General features: G+C 65.7%; 1 protein-coding gene across 7 annotated transcripts; it reads left to right on the forward strand.

The window, feature by feature from the left end:
• The first annotated feature begins 792 nt into the window (after window positions 1-792).
• Window positions 793-26,256, forward strand: ASPG (asparaginase). 7 transcript variants are annotated; one of them, XM_045448415.1, is made up of 17 exons: window positions 793-1,007; window positions 7,479-7,587; window positions 8,237-8,348; window positions 10,728-10,853; window positions 11,150-11,233; window positions 12,085-12,211; window positions 16,074-16,186; window positions 18,399-18,581; window positions 18,679-18,792; window positions 19,348-19,464; window positions 20,561-20,656; window positions 20,902-21,065; window positions 23,042-23,128; window positions 25,020-25,119; window positions 25,384-25,464; window positions 25,718-25,773; window positions 26,041-26,256. In XM_045448415.1, the coding sequence occupies exons 1-16, from the start codon at window positions 926-928 to the stop codon at window positions 25,727-25,729; spliced, it is 1,707 nt and encodes a 568-aa protein (XP_045304371.1). In that variant the 5' UTR covers window positions 793-925; the 3' UTR covers window positions 25,730-25,773; window positions 26,041-26,256. The 7 variants fall into 7 exon arrangements, 6 of the variants coding, with proteins under 6 accessions (XP_045304371.1, XP_045304372.1, XP_045304369.1 ...); XM_045448416.1 differs by lacking the exons at window positions 25,020-25,119; window positions 25,384-25,464; XR_006704230.1 differs by lacking the exons at window positions 25,020-25,119; window positions 25,384-25,464; window positions 25,718-25,773; window positions 26,041-26,256 and adding an exon at window positions 22,686-22,771.
• Window positions 26,257-26,505: the final 249 nt, after the last annotated feature.

Consider the following 26,505-nt stretch of genomic DNA (forward strand, 5'->3'; position numbering starts at 1 on the left):
GTGGACACACACAGAGGCAGAGGGACACCCTCGATTGGAGCAGAGGCCTCGGGAAACCCGGAGGAATGCCTTGATCCCGGACCTCAGCCTCCAGGACGGTGAGGAGTTTCTATTGTTTAAGCCTCCAGCCCCAGCAGACAACAGAATAAACTTGCCTGGTGCTTAGACAGGAATTACTTTGGCATTGTTGGAAGTTATCATAGTAGCTTCCCTGGAGAGAAATCAAATACTGGAGGGGCTCCTTGTGGAGACAATGCAGTTTTCCCCGAGGGGAGCCACGGGGTGGGGTGGGGGGGTGGTCCCCAGCCGGTCAGGGTACAGCCTCACTAAATCCATTAGAGATAAGCCTGCTGCCCCCTGCCCTCCCTGCCCTCCAGAGCTGCGGAGGGGGTGAGGGGGGTGGGTCCTAGCCCTGGAGAGGTCCCCTCCGGCCCTTCTCAGGGAAGTGAGTGGGCGGTCTGCATCTCTGCCTGCCCTCCACCCCCACCCGCAAGGAGTGACACCGAGGGTGTGGCCTGCAGGGCTTTGGCTTTGCTGGTGCACCGGGGTCTGTGGGAGCCACCTGGGAGGGGAGGGTGCCCTCCCCGCCCCCCACTCCGCGCTGGGGGGTCCCCTAGGCCAACCGTAAGGCACGTGGCTTGTGTGTCACAGGTCACAGCCACTCCAACACCCAGGGCCACTGCACTGGTCGATATCCGACAGCCCAGGGCCTCTCAGGCCCCGCCCCCCCCCCCCCCCCCCCCCCCCCCCCCCCCCCGGCCCCCAGACGGGACCCGCCCCCGGACAGGACCCGCCACCTCCGACCCGCACACCTAGCTCGCCGCGTCTCCCCACCACAGGCACAGCCCTCCCCGGCTACCCTGGGTGCGCCTGCCGCCGTCCCTTGGTGCCCTCAGTCCCCTTGGTTCTTTGGTCCCCGGTAGGCATGTCGCGCGCGGTGGAGCCTGAGCGGAGGCTCCTGGCCATCTACACCGGCGGCACTATCGGCATGCGGATCGAGCGCGGCGGTGAGTGGAATGGGGTCGTTCCCTTGCCCAGGGGCCTTTCCCAGGTCGGAGCCCTCCGGGGCCTCTCCCACCCCTCTGCACAGAGCCACGGGGGTCTCCGAGGGCCCACGGCTTCTATCTCACCCGTTTCCGGACAAACAAGACCGTGTGGGGTCACGGCTAGGGCAGTCCAGGCCCTCCCCAGGGATCGTGAGGGGCCATGACCTGACCCCACCCCTTCCCCCAACGTTGTTCAAGCTTGAGGGCTCCTGGCAACCCTCCCATCACACCTTTCTGGACTGTTCAGGTGCAGGAGGTGGCTTTGGGGAGTTGCGCGTTTTGTCTTTGCCCCTGTGACACGGGCTGCTGCTGGAGGTGGGGGGTGAGGGCCTGGGCCAGGGCGCTGGAGCTCGCGGGTGACCCCGGACAGACCATCAGCTTGGGCCGAGCACCTGCAGGGAGACTGGTTTGGGGAGCCCCGAGGGGTGGGAAGTGGATGGCTGTGCACCAGCATCAGCATGTTCTGGCCTGGCCAGGAGAGTGGGACACTGCCTGTACCTTCCCCAAAGGCTCCTCCTGGTCCCGTGACGTGTGGGATGCCCAGCCGAGCCCAGGGGGCCCGGGACACACCCTCAGCCTCATCTTTGAACCTCTCTGCCACTCTCTTGCTGTCTGCGGGTTAACTGTCCCTAAGGGGTCCCACTTCCCGTGGGCTGGCACTATCTTGACCCCTTCCTCCCAGGCTCCCTGCCAGTGGCCCCTCCCTGCTGCTCCAGTCCTCATCTGTGCTCACACCTGGGTCAGCCCCTCACCCGGCCCTGCAGTGTCCTCCCCACCCCCCCCCCCCCACTTTCCCCCTCTCCCACTGCAGGGGCCTGGCCAGAGCAGACGTCCCATGCCCCCTCCCCTGTCACAACCAACTCTGGCCCCCGCCCCTCCCCCCGACCCCCAGGACTAACAGAACATCTCCTTTGTCCCGGTGGGTCCCTCGGCCTCGGCCCACCCCCTCCCCCACCACTCCTGGTCCCCCCCTTCCCACTGGCGCTTTCTTTGTGGCTCCAACAGCAGCTTTTCCAGCCTCTGTCCCTGTTATTCCATCTGTGACACAGACAGTTCACACATTCCTTGGGGCCCACTTCATGCCGGGCTCTAGGACTCAGGCCTGTGTAGAGCCCTGTCCTGTAGGGGCTCAGGCCCCAGGGACGTGGCTGTCCACCCAGCCCGCCAATCGCCCCTCCCTGGGCTGCCAGGAGCCAGCCCTCTGCTGCTGTGCCTTCCGCCTCTCTGCCTGGTTAGTTCATGGGTGGACTTCTGAAGCCTGGAGGCCCCCGGTGACACTGGCCGCCTGGGTGCTGCTCTGTCTGGTTCCCTCGGCCGTCACAAGCCTGAGAGGGGCTGACATTAAACCAGCAGCAGCATGTGATTCAAGTCACAGAGGCGGTCTGGGGAGAGGATGTAGGGCCGTGGGCACCTGTACGGCTGGGACCCTGCGTGTGGCTGTGGCCTCCCTTGAGGGCCTGGGGCCTGGACCCAGGCGGGAGAGAGCGGGAGGGGCCGGGAGGTGGAGGCTGGGCCGAGAGAGGGGAGCTGCCCTGGGCGGACCGTCTGGGACCCTGGCCCCTCCCGGATGCTGCCCCTCCAGGCTTGGCATGTGGCCATCTGCGATTCTCTTGAGCTCACACATAGTTCCTGAGGGTCTGGGCTGCACAGACTGGTGGACTCTGACCTCTTTCCCACCTTTCTCTGACCTCTTTGCCCATCCTCCGAGGCAGCCCCGTGGCTCACTCCCACGGGTGCTGCTTCTCCCGGAGAGGCTGCGAAGTCACATGCTCAGAAGGTGAACTAGAGACCTTGACTCAGGAAAGAGGGTGTGGGGGTCGGCTACAGATGGGGAAGAATCTTCCAGAATCCCTTGGAGCCTGCTCTGGCGCTGGGGCCTCCTGGTCTGGTGAAGGCGAGGTCAGCGGACGCCTTCTTGCGCTCGGAAGGCACCTCAGAAGCACCAGCCTGTCCTGGGGGGGCAAGGAAGCTGGTCTCCCGAGCTGCGGGGCAGGCGACGGCTGGGGAGCAGGCAGCTGCCGGCCTGGGGCGACTAGTCCGCTGGGGGCCTTGGTGGTGCCTCCCAGCTCCTTGCTGAGGGCTGCTCCTTCCCCAGTCCTCCGACTTCAGGAAGGCTTGGGGGGGGGGTGTGTGTGGCTTAAACCCCAGAGGACGACAGAGGAAGAGACATGAGGTCTGGTCCCCGCTGTGCCTCTCGTGTCATACACCCCTTGGCCCCCAGAGGCCAGGGACGGCCCTCAGGCCTGCTTTCAGTGTTCAGGGACACACATCTCGTGCTGACTTTTTTGCCTAAAAGTGTGCGTAGATTGAAAAGGTGTCCGGGGACGAGGGCAGCCCCCAGGCCAGGGCACGGGCACGGGCACGATGGGGATGGACGCAGGAGCCAGGCCTGGAGGCTGGAGGCCACGCTAGGAGGGCCTTGGGCAGCCCCTGCCCTCTCCGAGCCCAGCAGGGGTCGTTGAACTCGGGACAGTATCAATGATTAACTCGCCTGGCACTGCTGACGGGGCTCCAGCCTCGGGACAGTGGCAGAGGGTGGCGAGGGGAGCAGGCCAGCAACAGCTAGGCTGTTTGGATTGTCACTGTGGAGGGTGTGAACAGTGGCCTGCAGGGCACACGGCTCCGCTTGTCTGAACCCTGCCAGAGGCCGGGATGGCGAGTGGAGGGCAGAGGCCGCTGCAGCCTGGGCCACCCCTGGACCCATCCCTTCTCTGAGTCCAGCAAAGATGTCACAGGTCAAGGGGCATCATGAAAGCAGAGTCAGATGATGGCCTCGGTCCCAAGGCTGAGCAGCATCAGCGGCCCCTCCCACCCGGCTGAGGGAGCCAGAGGCCCCTGTGACCTCTGAGTGCCGCCCTGCCCCAGCATCCCTTGCAGGCACTTGCAGACACGGCATGGGGAGCAGAACTTTGGGGGCAGGTATCTGAACACGCCAGGACAGCCTGGGGTGGGGGTCACAGTTGGTCCTGCGGCCAAGCGTCGCCCGTCCTCCCTGAGCGTAGCTTCACACGCTCACGTTTTTCTAGCTGAAGCTCTAGGTGGTTCCCCGGGGACCCGCAGTCCTAGAGGACAAACCGTCCCTTAGACATGAGGGGTTTGGCCGTAGCTGAGAAGCATGGTCTGCTTCTGGTTTTATAGGGGCCTGGTGGGGGGGCGGGGGCCCTTGTGGAGAAAAATAATACAATTTACAAGATTAGAGTTCAGTGTGAGAGCAGATGTTTCTGCGGAACGAGTAAGGAAATCGTAACAAATGACCAGTTTGAAAAAGCCAAGGATGTCACAAAACCCCAAGGCACGATTTTTGTTCATTAACGTCCTGACTTTCCCTCAGCTCTTTCCCCCCATTTTCTGGCTGCACGTTTTCCCACGCTCTTTTTTTTTTTTTTTTTTTAATTTTTTTTTCAACGTTTATTTATTTTTGGGACAGAGAGAGACAGAGCATGAACGGGGGAGGGGCAGAGAGAGAGGGAGACACAGAATCGGAAACAGGCTCCAGGCTCCGAGCCATCAGCCCAGAGCCCGACGCAGGGCTCGAACTCACGGACCGCGAGATCGTGACCTGGCTGAAGTCGGACGCTTAACCGACTGCGCCACCCAGGCGCCCCTTCCCACGCTCTTTTGGTGTCACAGTGCCGTGGCAGGTTTTGCCCAGAGAGAACAGACCAGGAGGGCGTCGCCTCTCCTTGGGCCAGCCTTGCCTGTGCCGGGCACATAAGTCCCGGGCGGGAACTGCAGGGTCCCACCCTTCGGGGTCCCCTGGCCCTGCCGCTTCCCACCCCGCTGCAGCAGGATGCCCCCGGCGGTCACTGCCTTACCGTCGGCCAGCAACAGCCTGGCCGTGGGTGGAGGTGACCACCCGCATCATGAGCTCGCCCCGTGAAACCCAGACCACGTGGATCCCCAGGTCGGCACCACCCCCCACGAGGAGCTGGGGTGGAAAGAGGCTCTGTGAGCGTCCTGGGGCTGCTCCAACACGTGACCAAGCAGGTGGCCCCCTTGTTGACATGGGGGAGCGAGGGTCCGTCCTTGCCGCTTCCTTGGCTGTGATTGAATCGCCGTGGTCTTCACGGCCGGCGCCTTCGTGCGGCTCTCTGCCCTGTCCTCACGTGGCTGCCTCCTCCGCGTGTCCAGTCTCCCACACTTAGGGCCCACCTGCATAATCCAGAGTGGTGCCCCCGTCTCCAGACCCTTAACTCCATCACACCTGCAAAGACTGCCTTTCTCGCGGGGAGGGCATGTGCACCTTTGGGGGCTGCCTGTCAGCCTGCCGAGGGTGGGGTCGGGGAGCTTGGCCGCCAGGGCTGGGTGGCCGGGTGGCTGTGAGCCCTCCTCCGTGCCCGGGTTCTGAAGTTCTGTCCTCGATGCTGGTGGGGCTGGTGAGCCTGGACCTGTGTGGAGGCAGGCACGTGTCCTGGTCATGCTTCGGGCATCTTGGGGGTGTGGCCAGGTGGGCAAGCGTGCACTGATGTCCCCCTCTGTCTCCTGAGTCCCATCGACGGGGTATTTCCTCAAGCAGCCCCGTAGCAGCTAACCTGCATTGTTTACTCCTGCAGTAAACGTGCGTGGAGCCCCTGCTGGGGCCGTGTGCGGGGCGGGGGCTCCCCTGGGGATCCCTCTCTGGCTGGGGAGATGGCACCATGAACATCCAGGAGCACCCACGGGGCTAGTGTGCCTGGCACGTAGAAGGTGGGCACATGGAGGGAGGCTGAGCAAAGCTGAGCGAGCGAGGAGTGCGGTCCTGCTGAGCGTGGAGTGGGCCGGGCTTCTGCCCCACAGATGCTGTGTGACGACAGGGAGGTGCTGCGCCCACTCTCCACCTGTTTGGGGTAATGTGCTAAGCGGCCGTGGGAAGCCGATCTGCCCGAGCGGCCCTCAGAGGGCCACGGTGGGGGGGGCAGCCCCTGCCGGGAGCTGCAGGGCGGGAGGGAGGGCATCAGTGGGCACGAGGGACAGGAGAGGGCCCAGGGTGCTGGGCTGGAGATTCAGGGCCTGATGCTGAGCTGCTGGCCCTCAGGAAAAGAGCAGATTCACGTTCAGCGGCGGGAAGCTGGCCGCCGGCCTGGTGAGGAGACAGACGCTCACGGTGGCCTCAGGAAGGACTGAGCGGCACGGTGTCCGCGGGTGAGGCGAGTGAGCTTTCCGGCTCCTTAAAGGGAGGAGATGACTCAGAGGCCAAGTCAGAGAGATCACAGCATGGGAAGTAAAGCCGTTGCTGACTGTGAACACGGAGCATGGGGCCCGAGCCCGGGAACGCGGGAAGCCCCTAGAAGCTGAGAGAACCACCCCCGTGGGAGAGGCAGCAGAGAAGCAGTTGTACACGCATGGAACTGAATTCCGCCGACACCCCGAGCGGGCCTGGGCAGACTGTCCCCTGGCACTGCCAGTGAGGTCACAGCCCTGCTGGCACTGGAGCCTTCTCAAGGCCTGAACAGCAGGATGTTTTAGGCTGCTAAGCGGCAGCGGGGGCTGGACGTGCCCCGTGGGCTGCGGAGGCCGGGAGCAAGGGTGTCGTCCAGGAGTGACCACTCGCCTGGTCTTGAAAGGTCTTCCTTCCTCGTTTCAGCTAAAGGCGTTTCTCGAGGAAGGGGACGCTGTTGTCCTTGTCACTGTGTCCAAGTGTGTGGGAGACGCCCGGAGAAGTTAGCTGACCTGTCCAAGGTCATGGTGCTGGTAGGGAGCAGGGAGGGACAAGAGGGAGCCTTTGCCGAGGGGTTGTTTCTAGCAGACACAGCTGTGACCTTTGAGGGTTTTCTAAAACACAACGCCATTTCTGCCCAGTGCCTCAGGTGCCTGTTTCTGGGACATGGGACATGTTTCTGGGTTTTGGAGGGGTCACACAGCCTAGTGAGGGAGCAGGGGCTGCTGGGGAAGTGTGTGGGAAGGGCATCGGGGCCTGGACGTCAAGGAGGGCTTCCTGGAGGTGGTGACCTGAGCGGGGGCGAAGCATATACTGGGTTTGAAGGAGGAGGGGCTAAGGACTTCCAGGCAGAGCAGACAGCATGTCTGCCCGCAGGAGTTAGTGTGGTGACCTGGCAAGTGGTGGGGAGAAGCGTGGGTGCGTTGCGCTGCATTGTGATGGAAGGCGGGGGACAGCCTGGGCCCCTGAACCTCAGCTGGGAGCACGGGGTCGCCTGGAGACGGGGTGGGCCGGGGCAGGCCCTGGGTGGAGTGGCCAGAGGGGGGCTGCCCGGCCCCCCCGGGGAGGAAGCCGTCTCATCCAGACCTGGAACAGCTGCCCAATCTCACCAGGGCCCTGGATTCTGTCCCCACCCCAAACCCCTGACCCCTGCCCTGGCCTGGCCCCCGCCCTGGCCTGGCCCCCAGGGTGTTGGGTAAGTGCCCTGATGAGGAGGGAGGGGCTGGTGGTTACAGGAGCCCGTGGTGGCTGCTGGCCCCTGACCCCACACCCCCTGCGCTGGGTTCTGCCTGCAGTGCTCGTCCCTGGGAGGGGCCTGGCCGCTGCCTTGAGGACGCTGCCCATGTTCCATGATGAGGACCACGCCCGGGCCCTTGGCCTCCCGGAGGACACCCTGGTGCTGCCGTGAGTGGGGGGCCTTGGGGCCCAGCCGGGGATGACGGCCTGCTGTCGTAGGGGTGGGCCTATCCTGAGACGGGACGGCTCCTGCAGGGTCCGTGGGGCAGGCTGTGGTCACTAGTGTCATGGCTTTAGCACCAACCAGCGGCCCTCTTTCAAGTGAGCCTTGGGGGGCTGCAGGCCTTGGGCCTAGCCACTCGGGGACCCAAGCCCGTCGGGAGAGGCAGGGGCTGGCCCCAGGTAGCCCCCGCCTCCCCCCAGTGCAAAGTTCTCTCTGTTTCTTAGTTCTGGGCCAAGGCTGCCTGGTGCCCTTCATGGCCTCCTGGTCTGGCTTCCCTCCTGCCATAGATCGTCCTCCCAGGGTCTGCTCCTGGCCCATGGAGGACCAGGCCTGGGCTCCCTCTTAGAGCCGGTTCTGGGAAGGTGACACTGCTGGGGAGCAGCCTGTCCCGGCCCAGCCGCGACCCCTCGTGAGGACCAAGGTCCCTGTTCCTGGGCACTCTGGGCGGAAGGAAGGCTGGGCCCTGTATTCGGGTTGCTGAGAGATTGTGGATATGCAGAACCTACTGAGAAGCCCCTCAGTGCAGGGGGGCGGACGAGGGGGGCTGGCTGGGTGGAGGGGACAGAGTGGGAGCCCTTGTTCTGCCTCCCGCAGGCCCGCCAGCCCTGACCAGAGGGTCATCTACACGGTACTGGAGTGCCAGCCCCTCTTCGACTCCAGCGACATGACTATCACCGAGTGGGTTCAGATTGCCCAGACCATCGAGGTAGTTGGGGAGTGTGGGCGGGACTAGTGGTGTGGGTGGAGCTGTGTTACTGGGGGTGTGGGCGGGGCTGTTAGTGGGCGTGGCTGACTAGGTAGGTGGGGCTGTGTATACTGGGAGGGAGTGTGGGTGGGGCTGTACGTATGGTGGGGCCGGGAGTGTGGGCAGTGTTGCGTGTACTGGGCAGGGCTGAGTGGGTGGGACTGGAACTGTGGGCGGGGCTGTATGTATGGGTGGGGCTGGGCATGTGGGTGGGGCGGGAGTATGTAGGTAGGGGTGGGAATGTGGGCGGTGCTGTGTGTACTGGGCGGGGCTGGGAGCGTGGGTAGGACTGTACTGGGAGGGGCTGTGAGAGTAGGGCTGAGAGCGTGGGCGGGGCTGGGGATGTGTAGGCGTGGCTACACATGTGTATGGGCGGGACTGAAAGTGTGGGCAGGGCTGGGTGTGGACATGACTGGGGTGTGGGCAGGGCTGGGGTTATGGGCGGGGCTCGTGGGCCGGGGAGGAGCCAATGCTGCGGAAGCACTCCCCTGAGTTGTGTGTGGGGATGGAGTCCACCTGCCTGGTCTGAGACCCTGGAACGTCTGGGAATGGCAGCTTCAGGAAAGTGCTGGATCCATGGGTCACATCTCAGCTGCAGGGCCTTGAGGCCCTTTCCCACGTGCAGGCAGAGGATAGGCAGCGAGGGCCATGTCCACTCTCCTGGTGAGGAAATGGTCTGGACAGCAGCCCTAGTGTGTTCCTGTAATTGGTTTGTCTGAGTTAGTATCCTAGGCTGGGATGCACGATGCTTCCCTGAAGGTTGGCAGGCTGCATGTCTGGCCCACCCTTCTCTGTTCACCCTACCCATGCCCACCCTGGAGTTGGGACTTTAGTGGATTTGGAGCCCGTAAAAAGCTCAGAACCCCGAGCAGGTCTTGTGGTTTACAGCATCACGTGGTGACCCCTTGGACCTGCTGCCAGAGCGCCCCTCCATCAGCTTTCCTCTCCGTTCTGCCCAGTCTCCTCATCACCAGCCCCCGCTCCTGCACAAGCCTGGCCCTGTGGCCTGACTGCCTCCCTGGGGGGCCCTGCCACCCCACCCCCACCTCCTCCGGGCCCAATTCTCACCCGTCTCCCTTAAGCCTCAGAGGCTCATCACGCAGGCTCCCCTTCCCTGCTGCTGGGGTCTGGCCCCACTCACACGCTTGTGTTCTTTAGTCCTGCGGGGAGAGCAGCTCCCTGGGCTGCATCCCCTTTCACTGTGAGCAGGACACCGTGTGGTCCTGGGCCTGGTCCTTGCGTCCATGAACGGGGCCACTGGCTGCCAATGGGTGTGTCTGTGGCCATAGTCCGGGGCAGCTACCCTGGCTTGTTGCCAGCACTGTCCTCTGGTTGGGGCCTGACCACTTTGCTGTCCTGGCTGCAGTGTCCGGCCACATGCAGACTCAAAGGGCCTTCAGGGCCTGCCTGTGGCAGTGCCCTGTGTGGCCAGCAGAGGGTGCCCCAGCCCGCCACATGGTTCAGCAACCCCGGTTCCAGGGCCAGCGTGGCTTGATCAGGGTCCCTTCAGGAAGGACTGGACCCTCTGGTTCCCAGAACTGTGCCCTTGCGACCATAGCCCAGGCCAGCCACCCTTTTAGGACCGGCCTTGGCTGCCCTCTAGGTGGTGGCCTGAGAATGTCCTCTCAGAGGTGGCCAGCACGCCTGTATCTGGAAGGACCCTTCCCCACGTTTGCCTGCCAGCGTCCTGCCTTCCTGCCAGGTCCTGTTCCAGGCAGCGTCCCAGATCACCTGTCAGCTCCCGGCACCAGTTGTGCCTTGTGCCCACTGCTGTGTCCCTGCCTGGCCCTCCTATAGGACCATGGGCTCGCAGGCTCACGCACCCCCACAGCCCCCTGCCTGGAGGCAGTGGTCATGCGGCAAGGGACCCTCCTGGAGTACTGTGCTGACACACACAGTAGTCTGGTGTGGTCCTCCAACTCGCCAGTGTTCTTGGGACCCCTGACTGGGCATCACCTGGGGGAGACGCTGGCCGGAAGTCCAGAGGGGACCTTCCTATCCTAGGAGAGTGTCCAGAGACCCCTCCCCACTAGGCCATGTCTCTCATGCAATGAGAGGTGTCGGGAAAGGAAGCTGTCCTGGGTGTGGGGGAGAGCATGGAGGGGTGAGACTCCAGGCAGAGGCTTGCTTCCCAGAGAGTGTCTTCTGGGCCAAAAGTGACCAGGATCCCACCTGTGCCTCCCTGATTCCCTTCCTCTGCATTTGGGATTGTTTCCTTTTTTTCCCCGAGGGGGTGGGAGACCAGCTAGCTGCCTGTCCCCGGGAGGAGGCCCGTCCCCAGGAGGGGGCCTGTCCCTGGGAGGAATCCGGCCCAAGCTTGCTCTTGCTGCACCCCCACAGAGACACTACGGGCAGTACCACGGGTTCGTGGTCATCCACGGCACTGACACCATGGCCTTCGCGGCCTCCGTGCTGTCCTTCGTGCTGGAGAACCTGCAGAAAACCGTCATCCTTACTGGTGCCCAGGTAATGTCCCGGGCTGACCGGTGAGCATGAGGGCCTTCCTGAGGCCACCGGGGGAGTTGGCACTGTGGGGGACCCAGGCCGCATCCTGGGCCTCTTGCTTAGTTCTGCAGCTCCCCAAGGCAGCGCCTGTCCTGTCTGTTCTGGCCGGCCAGGCTGGTCAGTGCCCTGGGTCCTGTGGGTGGGTGGGGGGATCCATGGCCTGCTGTCCGCCTTGTCCGGCTGCCCTTTCTTTGTCCCCCCTTCATTCTTCCCTCTGGTGTCGCGTGAGTCTCAGCCCATCTCCGGCCTCCCCCCAGGTGCCCATCCACGCCCTATGGAATGATGGCCGTGAGAACCTTCTGGGGGCCCTGCTCATGGCCGGCCAGTATGTGATCCCCGAGGTACCCTTCCCTCCCTGGCGTGGGCTGCAGGGGGCGTGGCCTGCGTGGCGCAGGCGGGGGCTGTGGTTGGCACTCAGGTAGGACATGCAGGTGAGCCATCAGCCAGGGTTTGAAGATGTGTCTTTTGCCTTACAAGTGGCGTACACCGTCACCGTAGAAAAACCCGGAAAATAAAGAGAGCAGAAGGGAACAAAGCCACCCATGTCTTACTTCCCAGAGACGCTGCTGTTAACAGCACGCTGTGTTCTCTTCCGGGTTACGTGTTACACGTGTCCACGTTATGTGTGTTTGCATGTAAGTTTCTGTAAAAGGAGGTTGGACACAGTATAGCTGTGGAGCTGGCTTTCCCTGCTCAGCATTCCCTCTCCACACGGCAGCACGGGGAGACCTTACGAGACCCCCTGGCCCTGCAGGGGACCCTGTGCCAGGGGGAGGGCGCTTCACCGAAGCACGGTTCACGTTGTCTCCCTACCGCTGTGCCTCCCTCCCTCCCCCAGGGGGACAGCCCTAGAGCAGCTGGGGCGGGGGGCAGAACGAGCCCCCCCCCCCCAGCCCCTGAGCTCCGGAGCGCGGACACTGTGGTGAGGGGTGGGCCGAGTTCACCAGGGACTCCCCGAGAAGCAGGGATGGGGGCAGAGGGCAGGTGGGAAGTAAGGGGGGGCAGGGCCCTCGGGTGGCCAGCTCCCTGCCTGGCTCTCCCCAGGCCCTGCGGGCTGGGCGGCAGGGAGGGCAGCAGCCGCAGTCGACATCTTCAACCTGTCCTCAGTGGGTGCTCCGCTGATGGCAGGCGGGAGGCCGGAGGGCCCTGGGGCTCCCCAGCGCTGAGCCGCTGCCTCTCGCCTCCCCCACAGGTCTGCTTGTTCTTCCAGAATCAGCTGTTTCGGGGCAACCGAGTGACCAAGGTGGACTCGCGCAGGTTTGCGGCCTTCTGCTCCCCCAACCTGCCCCCTCTGGCCGTTGTGGGCACTGACGTCATCCGTAAGCTGGGCGGCGAGCAGGGCCATCCCGTGAGGGCTCCCACCCCGGGTTTCATGCCTGGAGCTGGGCGGGAAATCGTGTCTGGGGCCCCAGAGAGTCCCCCTGCTGCCCTGGGCTGCAAAGTCAGGGGCCGCTCAGAGAGGGGGCCTGCGTGGGCCACCAAGGGGGGAGCGCCGGTGGGGAGCCCCAGCTCGGAGCCGGGGGCTGAACCAGAGGAGGAGCAGGCTTGGGGGACCTGTGACCCTGAGTCCAGGAGTCTGTCTGTGACCCTGATGTGCACCTGGGTCCCCCGGGACGAGGTTCCTGTGCTGTGACCTCGTCCCTGGAACTTCCAGGGGAGTCCTCTGCCTCCTGAGCCTGGCAGGCAGCCCAGCCCCTAGGGAGCCCCTGACCCACTCTCGCCTCTCCCTGAGTGTAGAGCTCAGCAAGGGCGGCTGGCCTCACTCACCCAGAGGGAGTCACCCCCCAGGGCTGCCCTGTCTCCACCCAGGATGTCTGCCCTCCTGCTGTGTCCCCAGGAGTCCCCACTCCGGGTCCATGGTGGGCACAGCACAGTGGGCACAGCTTGGGGGCCTGCCCTGTGTCTCCTCCTGACTGAGCTGGGGGGGGGCCTGGGCACCTGTCCCTGCCCCACCAGCTGTGGGGTCCTGTCCTAGAGACCCCGTGGTGGTGGCAGGGGTGCTGTAGGGCCTGGCAGAACCAGCCCTCCTGGGGGGGACTTTGGGGCTTAGAAGCCTGAGAGGCAGGGGACCCAGCACCAGCAGGACCGGGTGGCTCTTCTGGTTAGACTGCCTGGCTGCAGGCCCTTGGGAGGGCAGCGCTGCCTCCTCGCCCACATGGGCTCCGCTGGGGCCTGAGGGGCGGTTCCAGGAGGCTGGCATGGGGAGAGCCCTGGGGTCTGCTGGTGCAGCGGCCTCCACACCCGCAGGAGGGTGAGCAGATCGAGACCAGGGAAGGAAGTGGACTCTGGATGGCCAGAGCCTTGACTCCTAGGGACAGGGGCTTCCTGGAACGTTCCAGCACAGGCAGAGCCTCAGGAGCACTGGGCCCAGGCTGGGTAGGGGCTGTAGGGGCGGAAGTCTTTTTGGGAAGGCTGATGATGAAGGCTCGGAGTGGGGAGGGGCTCTGGCTGCTGCTGGGCGGTCTGTGGAGAGCAGATGGTGGGAGCAGATCCTTCCTGGGATGGGCAGGCTGGTCATGTAACTCTGGAAGCCGCCAGTGCCTTTGGATCCCAACAGGACACACAGAGTGGGGATCCCAGCATGGCGATGGCCACCACCTGGCTGTCCCCCGGGGTTCTCTTCCCGGGCAGCAGGGGGCCACAGGGGAGGAAACCGAGGTGGAGAGGCCCGCAGAGGGAGGTGTTGGCTCAGCCGAGCCCTGACTCCCATTCTGGTGGTCTTACCCTGCACCCTCTCCCCCCCGCCCACCCTCCACTTCCCCGAGCACCCTCCAGGGGTCACGAGACAGAACACGTGAGCAGATGTGAGGTATGTGCGGCACTCCCAGGGCGCCGGGAGCCAGGCGGGGGGCCGCTTGCTCACTGAGCGGTCAGGAGGGCTCCCCGGAGGAGGTGGCACGCATACTGGTGCTGGAGGACAGATCAGCTTCCTGGCCGCGGTGGGTGGCAGTGCTCAGCCCCTCCTGCCCCCGTGCTGGCCAGCTGGGGAAGGAAGGCATGGGCACCAGGAGTGGGCCGCCCGCTCTGCAGTCCCGGCTCCCTGCTGGGGACTGAGTCACACTTCATCTGGGGCTCAGGAGGGGGACTTCCGGGGACGCACCCTGCTGGCAGGCCTGGAGGACTTCACCCGGGACGGCAGGGCTCTGTCTGTGCTGCACTAGGCCCAGGCAGGCCTCAGGGCACGGAGCACGCTGAGGCAGGCCCGGCCTGGAAGCCTGGTGGGCGCAGGGCAGAGGCCACCCCGGCGCCCCAGGCCCATGACCCCGCCAAGATTGTTTCCCGCTGGCCAGGGTGCCCGTGCAGAGCGTGAGAGCCTCTGCCCCCACCTGCCCCGGGCCCGTTCCGGCAGCCAGTGTTGAGAAACACCAGGTTCTGCCCAGGATGTGGCAGGCAGGACTGCCGGGGGGGCGGGGGGGCCGATGACGCCTGGGCTGTCAGGGGCTACCTCCCCCTCCTGTTGGGGAGCTGGAGGACGACCCCCCAGCCCAGCCTGGACTTTCCCTTGTGTTTTTACTTCCCTCTGTGAGGCCATTACAGGCAGGGCTTGGGGGTCAAGAGGGGCATGTGATGGTGACCCTGCCACCAGCTGCGGGGACAGCAGAGCCCAGGGCCCTCCTGTGCGGGGGGACTGTCAGAGGTCTGCGTGGCGAGGTGGCACTGTCACAGTGCCCCTCATGCTACGTGGATACCACCCCGCCCTCCTCCCTCGGCTCCGCTGGGGGAAGAAGGACTTGGGCCCCGCGGGCTCTCGCGGGCATGGTCCAGCCGTGCAGGGAGGGGGCGTGGGCTCTCTTTGTCTCCGTAAAGCCCCCCTTGCAGCCATAACTCCTGGGCGGTGGCAGCGCTCCCACCCTCCCCACCAGCTTATCTGCTCGTCCAGCTGGGGCGCTCGGCCCTAAATTAAAGGGCGTCTCTCACTGCTGATTGATGCCGCGGGCCCCCTCCTGCTGCCCATCCCCCCACACCCCCTTTGACGCATCGGGAGAGGGCAGCATGTGTCCGGAATGTTCCCTGGTTTATTATCACACATGAATTGGTCTGGTGGAAACAGCAGGAGGCGTGCAGGCTTACACCCCCACGCGGGCGGGGGCGTAGGGAGGAGCCCTGGGCCAGGGTCCTGGGCGCACCCCTCCCGCCATTCTCGTCCTGGCTCCGCACCTGACTGGATGGGCAGCCTGGGTGGCCCTTGCCCACTCTGGGCCTCGGTTTCCCTGTGCTGGACTCGGGGGTCTCCGTGATGCCTGCTACCTCAAAGAGGCTGTAATCACAGTCCGTGCCAGTGGGCATCGACGCCTCCGCCCAGATCGCGCTGTCTTGTGCCGAGGACGGGAGAGAATGGGGTCCTGTGCTGGGTGTGGGGCTCCTGAGGGCTCCAAGGCTGGGCCTGCTGCCCAGCCCCTCCCTTTACCCCCCGGGTTTGGGAGGCATCTGCCAGCTTGGTCCTGGCAGAGCAGTGACTTCGGACCGGCAGGGAGACGGGCCTTCTGGGCAGCTCCTCTGTGTGGTGGGTGAGAGGGGCACGGACCCCGAATATCTGCCCCCCACTTTCCACAGGGCCTGGGGCGTTGGGCCTCAGATGGAGGCTTTCTGTCCCCAAAGGTGGGGGGCCCAGAAGACTCGTTCACTGGTTCACTCATTCCTTCCTTCCTTGACTCGCTGAGCTGTGGGCGAGGTGGGTGCCCAGCGAGGCACAGGTGAGGCTGGCTGGTCAGAGGACCGGCCCGACTCCTCCTGGCGTCCAGGACAACAAACCATTTCTGGTTCGTCAGCTCTGTCATGTCTGTTGTGCTTCCTGGCCTTTGCGCACGCCGTTCCCCCTGCCTGGAACGCCTCTCCTCCACCTTCCCTGCCAGACTCAGGCAGCCTCTGTTCCCGGGGGGTCCTCCTTTGTGCCCCGGACTCCGAGCCACTGCAGAGCCGGCACAGGCTGGGGCTGCACCCGACCTAAGAGTGAGCTGAGGGCCGGCAGGAGTTGCCTCGGGAGGGGGGGCAGGGCAGGGCAGGGCAGGGCAGGGTGGCGGCGAGAGGGCCGGGGCTCTGGAGACACCCAGAGCGAGGCCGGGCAACACGGAGGGCCTGAGGGGCTGAACGCACCGTGGGCGTTGCTGGGGCCGAGTGCGTGCGGGGGTGTCGGCTGTCCGGTGGCCCAGCGGTGCCACACGTGTACCTCTGCCCTCACAGTCAACCGGGAGCTGGTGCGGAAGGTCCGAGGGAAGGAGCGGCTGGTGGTGCACAGCAGCGTGGAGCGTGACGTGGGGCTGCTGCGTCTCTACCCCGGGATCCCCGCTGCCCTGGTAGGGACCCGCCCAGCCCTGCACGCCCTCCGCACTCCCCCGCATCCTGTGTCCTGCCCCGCCCCTTCCTGTCCCCCACCCCGCCGCGGGCCCGGGCACGCATGTCCCCGAGACCTGCACCCCTCCCTTGCCTCTTCCGCTGGGGCTTCGGGGCCCGGTCTTCCCTCCTTTGCAACGCGGGCTTGACCGCGTGGATGCCTGTGGACTCGTGGCCCGGGTTCCTGCAGGGCCACGGGGGGCGTGGCCCTAAGACCGCTCCTTCTGTGGCGGCTCTGCCCCGTCCTCCTGTGCTCCCTGCTCATGACCCCTCAGCCACCAGCTGCCACTGGGGTAGACACGGCGCCTGACTGCGGCGTGCCTTGTGAATTGGGCTCAGAAGCCACGTGGCCCGTCCCATAGGGTGTCTGAGCTGAAGGTACCTCTGGGCATCGCAGGGCCACGGGCCGGGGTGTGGGTGCTGGGCTCAGTGCTGTGACCAGCCGGGCACCGTGGGCAGATGCGGCTTCGCGGGTACGTTCCCGCACACAGGGTGGCCTGGTGGGTGCTAGCGCCCTGGGCTCTGGGTCGCTCACAGTCTGTGAACCGGTACCTGACCCCCTCAAAGGCACTGGGGACAGACGGGGTGGTCTTCCCACCATGTGTCCCCCATGCTGGTCCCGGGCCTGGCCTAGGACAGCGTCCCACAGTACGTGGGACATGTACTCAGTGCTGTGAAACATCCGGTAGGAAAGATGGTGGGGGGGGGGGGGCTTATAGCTCAGGTGGCCTCCCCGAGACTGGACCAGAGATGGTGCTGGAAGCTGTTGCGGGGGGCCAGGGTGTGCAGGCCACGCGCACCCGGACCCCTGTCCTACAACCAGAAGCGGGGCCCGGCCCCGTGTATGTGCCCCCCGCCGTCCTGCCACCGCTGTGCTCTGTGTCACCGGCAGCCCGAGGGTCCGCGAGGGTCCTTTCTCCCCAGGCCCCTCTGAAGGGCAGAGACCCTCAGAGTAGGAGGCAGTTCGAGGCCCTGGGGCTGGGCCTCGTGGCCTCCCTGGGCTGGAGCCTGCTCCTCCAACGGTTGGTCTCGAAAATGAGGGCTGTCCCAGGAGCTGACACTGGCGGTCGGGCTGGACCTGCGGGGAGTGCGGGGGCGGGGGGGCCCACGTGAGGGACTGTCACCAGGGGACAGGTGCGGGCCTGGGTGGGTCTCACGTTTGTAGTATCTGTGTGTCACTGTCCGAGGCTGCCAGGTTGAATGGGGCTGAGCCACACAGGACCCTTCAGGGAGAATCGTGCTGGGCCTCTGAAATTCCTAGAACTCACCATAGCTGGGGGAATGAAGGGCCGTGGAGCTGGCTCCCCAGCCCTGCCCCCACCTCGCAAAGCGGGGCGAGGCTTGTGTAGGGGAAAGGGCCCCGGGGGGGCTTTGCTTGCTGGGGGCAGCTGGGCCGTCGGGGCGGGGCCTGCTTCCTGCGGTGCGTCTCATCTCGGGCATCGCCTCCCCATTCCCCGTGTCTACCAGGGACAGGGTGCAGTCACCTCTGACCTCTACCTGGAGAAGCAGAGGGAGCTGGACTCAGCCTTTCTGATGAGGGGTCAGGGCTCTGACGGGGGACACAGCCAGAGGGGTGGATGCTTGCACAGAAGTACTGTCCCCAGGCCAGTGGCTCAGCCCTTGTGTTCCCACCTGCATGGCAGATTCGGACACGGATATGGTCGACTGGGCCACACTTACCAGTGCCCAGCACGGGGCACTGCTGAGCTGGGGAACCTGTGTTCCTGCAGCCGGGCCTTCAGGGGGACCGTCCATGTGTGAGGTGGACCCCAGGTCCCGCCCGCCGTCTTCTGAGTGGAGCCTGGCGGCCAAGCAGGAAGTGCGGGGGGCTCGTTGGGGGCCCTGCGTGTGTGTTTAGCTGCAGGGCACAGGCTTGCTGGGAGCAGCCCCTGCTATGTTTCAGGTATAAGGGGCTGGATAGAGGGTTGGCGAGGCTGGGGGCGCGCTGGAGGGGGCGTTCGGATTGTCGCCGCACCACCCGCAGCCTTAAACACTTACGGGGGACAAGGCCTTTCCTTGGGAGGGCGTGGTGGGGAGCAGACCCTCATGGCTCTCCATGTGGCCTGCCCAGAGCCCGGACGTCCCTGCCGTAGCCGAAGGTGCAGGACAAGCCTGTGGGCTCCTGTTGCCGGAGCAAGAGGCCAAGGCCGTCCCCGTCCCTTCCCGGCCCCGCAGGTTCGGGCCTTCCTGCAGCCCCCGCTGAGGGGCGTCGTCATGGAGACGTTCGGCTGCGGGAACGGGCCCACCAAGCCGGACCTGCTGCAGGAGTTCCGGGCCGCCACCGAGCGAGGGCTCCTCATTGTCAACTGCACACACTGCCTTCAGGGCACCGTGACCTCTGGCTACGCAGCCGGCATGGTGGGGACGGGGATGGAGGGCTGGAGGGGGAGGGGGTGGGCCTGAGGGCACAGGGCGAGTGGCGCCCCCCTTCCTGCTCATGCCCCCTTCCCCGCAGGCCGTGGCGGGAGCTGGCATCGTCTCAGGCTTTGACATGACGTCGGAAGCTGCCATGGCCAAGCTGTCCTACGTGCTGGGCCAGCCGGGGCTGAGCCTGGACAGCAGGAAACAGGTGTACCCTCGGCTTTGGGCACAGTTCCCTCCTGGGCTGGGGGGCATGGGGACCCGTGTCAGGGCTGCTGAGGGCCCAGCCCAGTGGGTTGTGTGCCTGGGTCGGGAGGGGGCAGGGATGCGGGGCCTCCCCGTGGCGGGGAAACACCAGCTCTGAGGCCTGGGCTCCCTCCACCCCTTGCCAACCCCAAGCCCAGACAACGTGTTCTTCCACTCTCTTGGGGAGCCTCGGTCTGGCCAAGGCTCCTCAAACCGCTCCCAGGACATCCCCTCGTCCCCCACCCTTCCCAGGGGGACCTCAGACACAGCCAGCCTGGGTGGTGACCACGGTGCAGGGGGTGGGGGATGGGGTCCTTGGGAGACCCTGAGCTAATGGAATGGAGGGTGGGGTCGGCCCATGGGGACCTGGCTGGGGTCGAGCTCAGGCCTAAGGGATACAGCCTGGACTGAGGAGTTGCAGGCCCAGGACAGCCCTCGCCGCGTGCCCCAGGGGTGCCTGGGCCAGTGGTCTGCCTGCCACAGGGCGTTCCTGGCTCTCTGTGTTCTCCTCCTCCAGCTGCTGGCCAGGGACCTCCGGGGGGAGGTGACGCTGCCCGCGGGGGATGAGCACCAGCCCTCGCTGACTTGTAGCACGCTGGGCCGGGGGGTCGCCCAGCTCCTCAGTCTGAGCCAGGTATTGGCCAGTGTGTGTGTGTGGGGTGTGACATGGGTGCCTGAGCTGCGGGTCGCCTCTGGATATGCCGGGCACCAGCCGTGGCCCCCATCATGCCAGAACATGAGCAGAAAACCACCAGGCATGGTGTGGTTTGGGACCCAGGTGGAGGGCTGGGGTCCGCGGTGGGGAGGATTTGCGAGGATTCAGGCAAGGAGCTGCCTGTGGGAAGGGGCCGGGACGGTTTAGCGGAGTCTTGGTGACATGTGGATGGTGGGCAAAACGTGGCCTCATCACCCAGTGGGGCCAAGCTCGGCTGGACCGGGGCCTGCTGACGGCCCGCGCTGGCCCCGGGTGCAGGGCTGCCTGAGAAGCGGCAGGCCTGAGTCAAGGCGGGCGCGCTGTCCTGGGTGCTGGACGGAGGGGGTGCCTGCTGCGGGGTTGGCTGGGCTCTGAGCACCGGGGCCCAGGCCCCACAGCCGCACCTGTCAGGTACAGCACCTTGAAGCTCCTCTTCACCTTCCCAGCCCGGGGGCCTGGACCTGGAAGGGGCAGGGGAGCTGAGCTCATACTTCCGGGTCTAGAGTTTGGGGTTCAGGCCGGGTCAGACCCACAGGGGTGCTGGGGGCCTCCTGGTGCCCCACCTCACACCCCGCTCTGCCCGAGATGTCCAGGCCTGGCATGGGAGCTCACGGCCAGCAGCACTGCAACCCGGGGTCACCCCGCGTGTGACCGTTTCCCCTCTCAGAGTGGGGGTGGGTGGGTCTGTGATGGACAGCTCTGGCCGTGCTCACTGCCACTTGCCCAGGGCAGGCGGTGGTCGGAGGCCGGGATGTATGTGGCCTGTCACCAGGGCGGCTGTGTCGGGCTTAATAGCTCGAGAGATACGGTCGCTCTGTGGTCGGGCCCTGCCGAGGGTGCTGGGCTGGGTGTGAGGCTGCCTGCGGGGTCTCTGCTGGGCTTCCCGGCCCTCTGGCATCCTGGGGAGCCCCTAGATGCCCCACAGCATTCCCGGTGCTGGGGGCAGGCAGCCTGAAGGAGCTCTGCCCACGTGTGGAGTAGGGCCTTCCTTTCCAGGGAGAGGCGAGGTCCCAGGGTGCCGCTGTCCTCTACCCAGGAGGCCGACGCAGTGCGGGAAGCTCTGACGCCTGGCCTGGCCTGTGCTGCGGCCCATGCGGGCGACCTGGACGTGCTGCAGGCACTTGTGGAGCTGGTGAGGCCCCCCACCGCCTCAGGGACCAGCCCCACCACACCGGGCCCCGGGGGACGCAGGGCTGCCTTTCCCTGGGGCCCTGCTCTGCCACGCTGGGCAGCCAGCTGGTGGGACCTTACTGCCGCTACAGGGCGTGCCGGTGGCCGTGCCAGGCCCCACTCCCGGGGTGCACCCCGACCCTCCCGTCCCCTCCCCGCCCCTGCCCAGCGCTCCCTCAGTGGGTGACGTGCCCTTGCCTCACCCAGGGCAGTGACCTGAGCCAAGAGAACTTTAACGGTCAGACCCCTCTGCACGCGGCTGCCCGGGGAGGCCACCCCGAGGTGGTCACCATGCTGTTGCAGAGAGGGGTGGGTGTGAGCGCCCGGGATGAGGATGGACTGAGCCCGCTGCTGCTGGCGGTGAAGGGCAGGTACCTGGGCCATGTGGGGCGGACCTGGGCACAGCTGGCTTAGACAGGGCTGCCCTGTTGCCTGTGGTGACACAGCTTCCCCGACAGAGCTGAGGACACCTGCTTCCTGGAGCCTCGCTGCCCCCTCCCTACACCCCCCCCCCCCAAGCCTGGCAGGTACTAGCAGGGACCATGCTTGGGCCCAGACAGGGAGGACTGAATGGGCAGGGTGGTCAGGGAGGGCTTCCTGGAGGAGGTGACCTCTAAGCTCAGCCAGGCAGGCGCAGCAAGACCCTGGTGCAGAGTTTCTAGGAAAGAAAAATGCTCACGGACAAAGCTCAAGGGCGTGAACGCGTATTTGCCGTCATCCACACACACCTGTGGGCCTGGAGGGTGGGAAAGGGGAGAAGCCGCCGGCCCAGCACGTGCATGTCGTAGACATAAAGCAGGCTACTTAGTGCCAGATGTTAGGCTGGGATGGGCACAGGGGCCCTCGAGGGACAGGCTCAGCCAGCAAGGTAGGGAAGATGTCCCCCAGGCTGGCCCCACCCAACAACTCTGATTTTTTAAAGGGAGGGGTCCTGGCCTGGCTGTGTGTGTGTGTGTGTGTGTGTGTGTGTGTGTGTGTGTGTGTCTGGGGGCAGGGGTCACAGCCCTCATTTTTCATCTTTTGTTGTTTTATCTGGTGTCTGTAGCAGTCCCCAGACCCCCCAGCCCAGACCCCTAGCTTCTCCTGGGGGATTTCTCCCTACGGGCACTTGGCCGGCCAGATCCCGGGTTATTTTGTGGTGTGTGTGGGGAGTGCTGGTGAGCCTCTTGGAGAGAGGCTGAGGGTATGTGGGCCTGGGGTCGCCACACTGTCCAGGTCAAGTCCTGCGTGCCCCAGCCGTGTGAGCCCTGGGGTGGGCATGTGACCCTCGGTGAGGGGAGCGATGGGTAGCACCCTCTTTACCAGACTCTTGTGAGCATGAGGCACAGGGGGTTCCCAGGATGGGGGTGAGGGGCCGGGGCGATCCGGCTGGGTGTGGGTGGATGCTGATGAGCTCACTGTCCCTGCCCCGCCCCCCGCCCCTGGCACAACAGCCCCCCCAAACCGGTCTCCCGGCCTCACTCTCCTGGCCTCGCTCCCAGACCTGTTGTGCTCTAGAGGGCTCTTCAGGGCGGGGAGGGCAAGGCCTGGGGGGCCCCACCCTCCTCCCCAGGCTTCCTAAAAGTGGGGTGACCGTGCCATTTATAGGACACAGACACTGTGGGGCAAGGGGCCTGGTCAGCACTTCTGCTGTGAGAGCCAGCCTCCGCTCGTCCTGTTCCTTTGCCTTGCCCGCCCGTGGCCCCAGCCCCCCCCACACCCCCGCCCTGGCCCTGCCCCACCTCTCACCCCCATGTCCCACGCATACCCAGTGGCTGGCTCCAGGCTTGGCCCAGGCCGGTCGGCCTCGGGGAGCCCACAGACATGGGGGCCCTGCTCTGGGGCCCTACTGTTCATATTTACCCCCTAGTGTCTCATTGACACCCTACCTCCAAGGGCAGAGTGCAGGCCTGATTGACTCAGTTTCCCCAGGCGCAACCCTGGCTGGGACGGGTGCATGTGGCGGGGCCCGGCTGTCCCCAGGTATTCACAGGGGTGCGTCGGGCCCTTAGGATGGGCTGAGGGAGACCGTGGCAGGGGCCTCATGATGCAAGGGGAGGAGCTGCTCAGTCAGGGCCGACGGACCCTCCAACATGGGGTGAGATGTGGGGGGGACTCAGACCTGGCCCCACCCCGCAGACCCGCGATGTCCTGGGAAGGTACCTGATGAGTGGCAGGGCATTGCATTGGCCCGGGGCCGGGGTCGGGGTTGGGGGGCGGTGGCCCTGGCTGGGGGGCCTGGGCTGGGGCTGGGGGAGGTGGCCCTGGTTGGGGGCCTGGGCTGGGGCTGGGGGTGGGTGAGGCACTGCCGTGCTTGAGCAGAGGCTGCCTGGGCGGGTGGGTGGTCAGCACACTCTTCTTGTGGCAGGCATCAGGATGTCATTGGGCTACTGCGGGCAGCTGGGGCCTGCCTGTCCCCCCAGGAGCTAGAGGACGCAGGGACCGAGCTGTGCAGGTGAGGGCTGTGAGGATGCAGGGAGGGCTGGTAGGCCGGGTGGAAGGCTTCCGAAGAGGAGACCCACCCTGAGGGTTGGGGGGTTGATCCCCCTTTGGGTTGGGTGACAGGTCTCATGAGTCTCCATCCCCCCCCCCCCAACCCCCACCGTGGATGGGCTCCAGTGCAGGCCCACAGTGGTGGGACCCAGTCCCTGTCACTGGTAAACTAACCACGGGGTTGGTGGCTGTCCAGCCCAGGCACACTGCAGCCAGTCGCTAACATGACTCTGACCTCACAGGTGCCCCGAGTGACACCAAGGCAGGCCTGGGGATACTGGGGCACAGGGGAGCGGGGGCCCCGGAGGTCTCCGGGGAGGGTGTTGGTGGGGGGCGGGGTGCAGGCCAGGCCCAGGGCTGCCGAGCTCAGCTCCTTCCTGCGTCCGCGGGCACCCCCTCCCAGCGGTGCTGCTGTCACAGCCTCACCGGCGCTGGGTCACTCGGTGCCATCTGTCAGCTCCCCAGGCTGGGTCTGAGAGCCCAGGTGGGGAGTGGAGAGAGACAGGCAGAGGGCAGGAGAGGCTTGTCCAGGAGGCCAGGCCGGGGCGCTGGTGGTAGCCAGGTTTGGGGGTGTCGGAGGCAGCGTAGGTCCACAGCCCTGAATGTCGGAGCCCCCGAGCCTGGGGAGTGGGTGGTGACAGTGGGGTCTCTGACTGAAAGGCCGGGAGTGAGGCGTGGGTGAGCTCTCTGCTCACAAGAAGGCCCCGAGGCTCTGGCCCTCTCGTCCCCACCAGCCAGCGCCTCCCCCACCCCCTCGACCCTGGGGGCCCCAGTCCTAGATGTGGGGTGGGGTGGACAGGCCCCTCTGGGTCTGAACCCGGCCTCAGGCTCTCCTGCTCTGATATTGTGTCCCTGGGGGCGGGGGGGGGGGGACAACCCAGGCCCTGCCCTCCTCAGGTGACAGGGACAAGGTGAACTCTCACATGGGATGGGTCTGTTAGGACCTAGCAAGGGAGGGGTCCGCTCACAACCGCTGGCCGTGGCCCTGCAGGGACGTCTGGGGTGACTTGGTTCAGGGTTGCACGGCCAGGTGGGCCTTGATGGCTCCATTGACAAGTGGCGAAACCGAGCGTCCCGGACCTGGCGGTGGGCTTGTCCAGCCTGAGCTGCTTGGCTGCGTTTGAGGGCCCTTCCGAGAGACAAGCCTGTGGGAGGCTGGCGACAGGTCCGGGGAGGGCCTGGTGCTGCCATCGGCGTGATTCACCCCAGAAATGGCTCGGCGCCTGCTGAGGCTGCTGCTGCTGTCTCCCGACTAGGGGCGCGTCACTGAGGCCCCTTGGGGGGATAGGCCTCCCCCTGCAGCACCCCCTGCCCCGGGCCAGCACACCTGGCGTTCGGTCCCTTTCCGGCTCGGCCCCCGGGTGGGGAGTGGGCTCCCCTGAGGGGGGGCGGGAGGGTGAGGATGGAGGGGAGGACCCCGGCAAGGGCCCCTCCTTCTTCAGAGCAGGTGGGCCCAGGTCCCTCTCCCAGTGGGCACCTGCTCCGCCACGCAGGTCCAGGCCACCCGAGGGTCTCCCGCGTGTCTCCCTGCACCACTGGGCTTGCGCAGACTTCCTCCTGCCTCTGCGGACCCCGCCCAGGGAGAGCGGTGTTGTGAAACACGAAACTGGCATGCACGTGGGGCATGTGTGCACGCGCATGCACACTTGTGTGAGTGTGCGCCTGCGTGCGCCCTCCACCTGAGCCACAGTCACCCCCTCTGGGTGAAACCAGACCGCGGGCCCCTGGCCGGCCCCCAGGGAGCCCCGCACCACTGCCCTCCTGCCCTGGCCGCTGGGTCAGCTGTTTGGGGACTGGCTTTGTAAAGGCGCCTGGGGTCCTGACGGCACCCCCTCCTCTGCTCCCTCTTCCAGGCTGGCTTCCAAGGGGGACCTCGAAGGCCTGCAGTCATGGTGGCGGGCGGGGGCTGACCTGGCTTGCCCAGGCTATGACGGGCGCAGTGCCCTGCTTGTTGTGAGTGCCACCAGTGCCCCCACCGCCCTCTCCTAGGCCGCCTCCTCCAGGAAGACTTCCTGACCGTTCCCCTGGCTCCCCCTCTTCCCCCCACCCGATGTCCAGACTCCTGCTCTCCTGGTCCCTGGCCCCGGAGCTGTGGGGACAAGGAGTCACGGGCGTGGGTGGGAAGAGCCAGGGAAGACATCCAGGTGGGTGGTCAGGGGCCAGGCTGCTGGTCAGTGTCCCTGAGGCAGCCCCGCCCCCACGTGCACCCTCCTGTAGGCAGAAGCAGCTGGAAACCTGCAAGTGGTGACCTTTCTGCAGAACCTCCAGGGTGGGGCTGCTGTCCAGGCCCCAGGCCCAGTAAGTTCCCTCTGCCCCACACAGGACCGAAGGCTCCCCCGCTGGACTGTGGCCCCCTGTGTCTGAGGGCCAGTCCTGGGGACCGAGCCAGAGGAAGCTGAGGTGGGTCAAAGTCACTTAGGCCTGCGGAGCTGTTTCTGTAGGTGGGGCACACACTGTGTAGGGGGAGCCAAAAAGTGCCTGAAGGGCGCAATCCGGGAGGGCTTCCCGTAGGAAGGGTCAACCTCAGGCCTCCTGTATTCTGTCTTGGCAGGCCACTCTGTGACGCACCCTACCAGAGCACCGGAGGGCCCCGGCCATGGCCAAGAGGTTCCTGGAGCCTGGAGGGGACCTCAGACCCCTCTACTGCGTGTCCTGCCACCCTGCCCCACCCCACTGGGCAGGAGGCTCCCACCTGCCTCCCACCTCACACCCCATCCCCCCACTCCGTCATCTGGCCCTCCAGAAGACTCTCAAGTCTGGCTGGGTTTGCTCAGGTCCTTGGGTCCCTCCCTGGGAAAGGACTTGTCTGTCTGCCCTGCCCCCACACACCTCCTGTGCCCAGGGAAGAGGTCTCAAGAGACCTCCGGTTTTCAGGCAGTGCTGCCTGGTGTCTAACCTGAAGCTGCCTTGCTGCGGAACAAGCCATTCCTTCCTGTTGTGGCCTGCTGGAGGGACGCCACCCCACGACTCTGTGACGTACCCCCACTGCTGGGACTCTCCCCACTCTGTTTCGCACACAGCCTAAAGGTCTCGGTCGGGCAGAGCGGCAATAAAGTCTCTCTGGGGACCTCCCTCGGTCCCCAGACCCCAGCTCCAGCGCGTCCTTCTGGGTCCCAGGACTGTGGGCATGTGTGTGGGGAGTCGCGCCCCAGGCTCTGGGTCAAACGGCCGTGTCTTCAGCACCCCCGGGGTGAGGGACGCCGGCCGGCCCTCCCCCGCTGTCCTGCCTCCTCCTCCAGACTACTGTTGAGGCTGCAACTGCTCCAGACAACCTCTGCCCCATCTCCTCGGTCTGTCTGCTCCTTCCCCTTCTTGACACTTGAAGCCCCTGCTCCCAGC

The sequence above is a fragment of the Leopardus geoffroyi genome, chromosome B3 (assembly GCF_018350155.1).
Source record: "Leopardus geoffroyi isolate Oge1 chromosome B3, O.geoffroyi_Oge1_pat1.0, whole genome shotgun sequence".
Lineage (NCBI taxonomy): Eukaryota > Metazoa > Chordata > Mammalia > Carnivora > Felidae > Leopardus > Leopardus geoffroyi.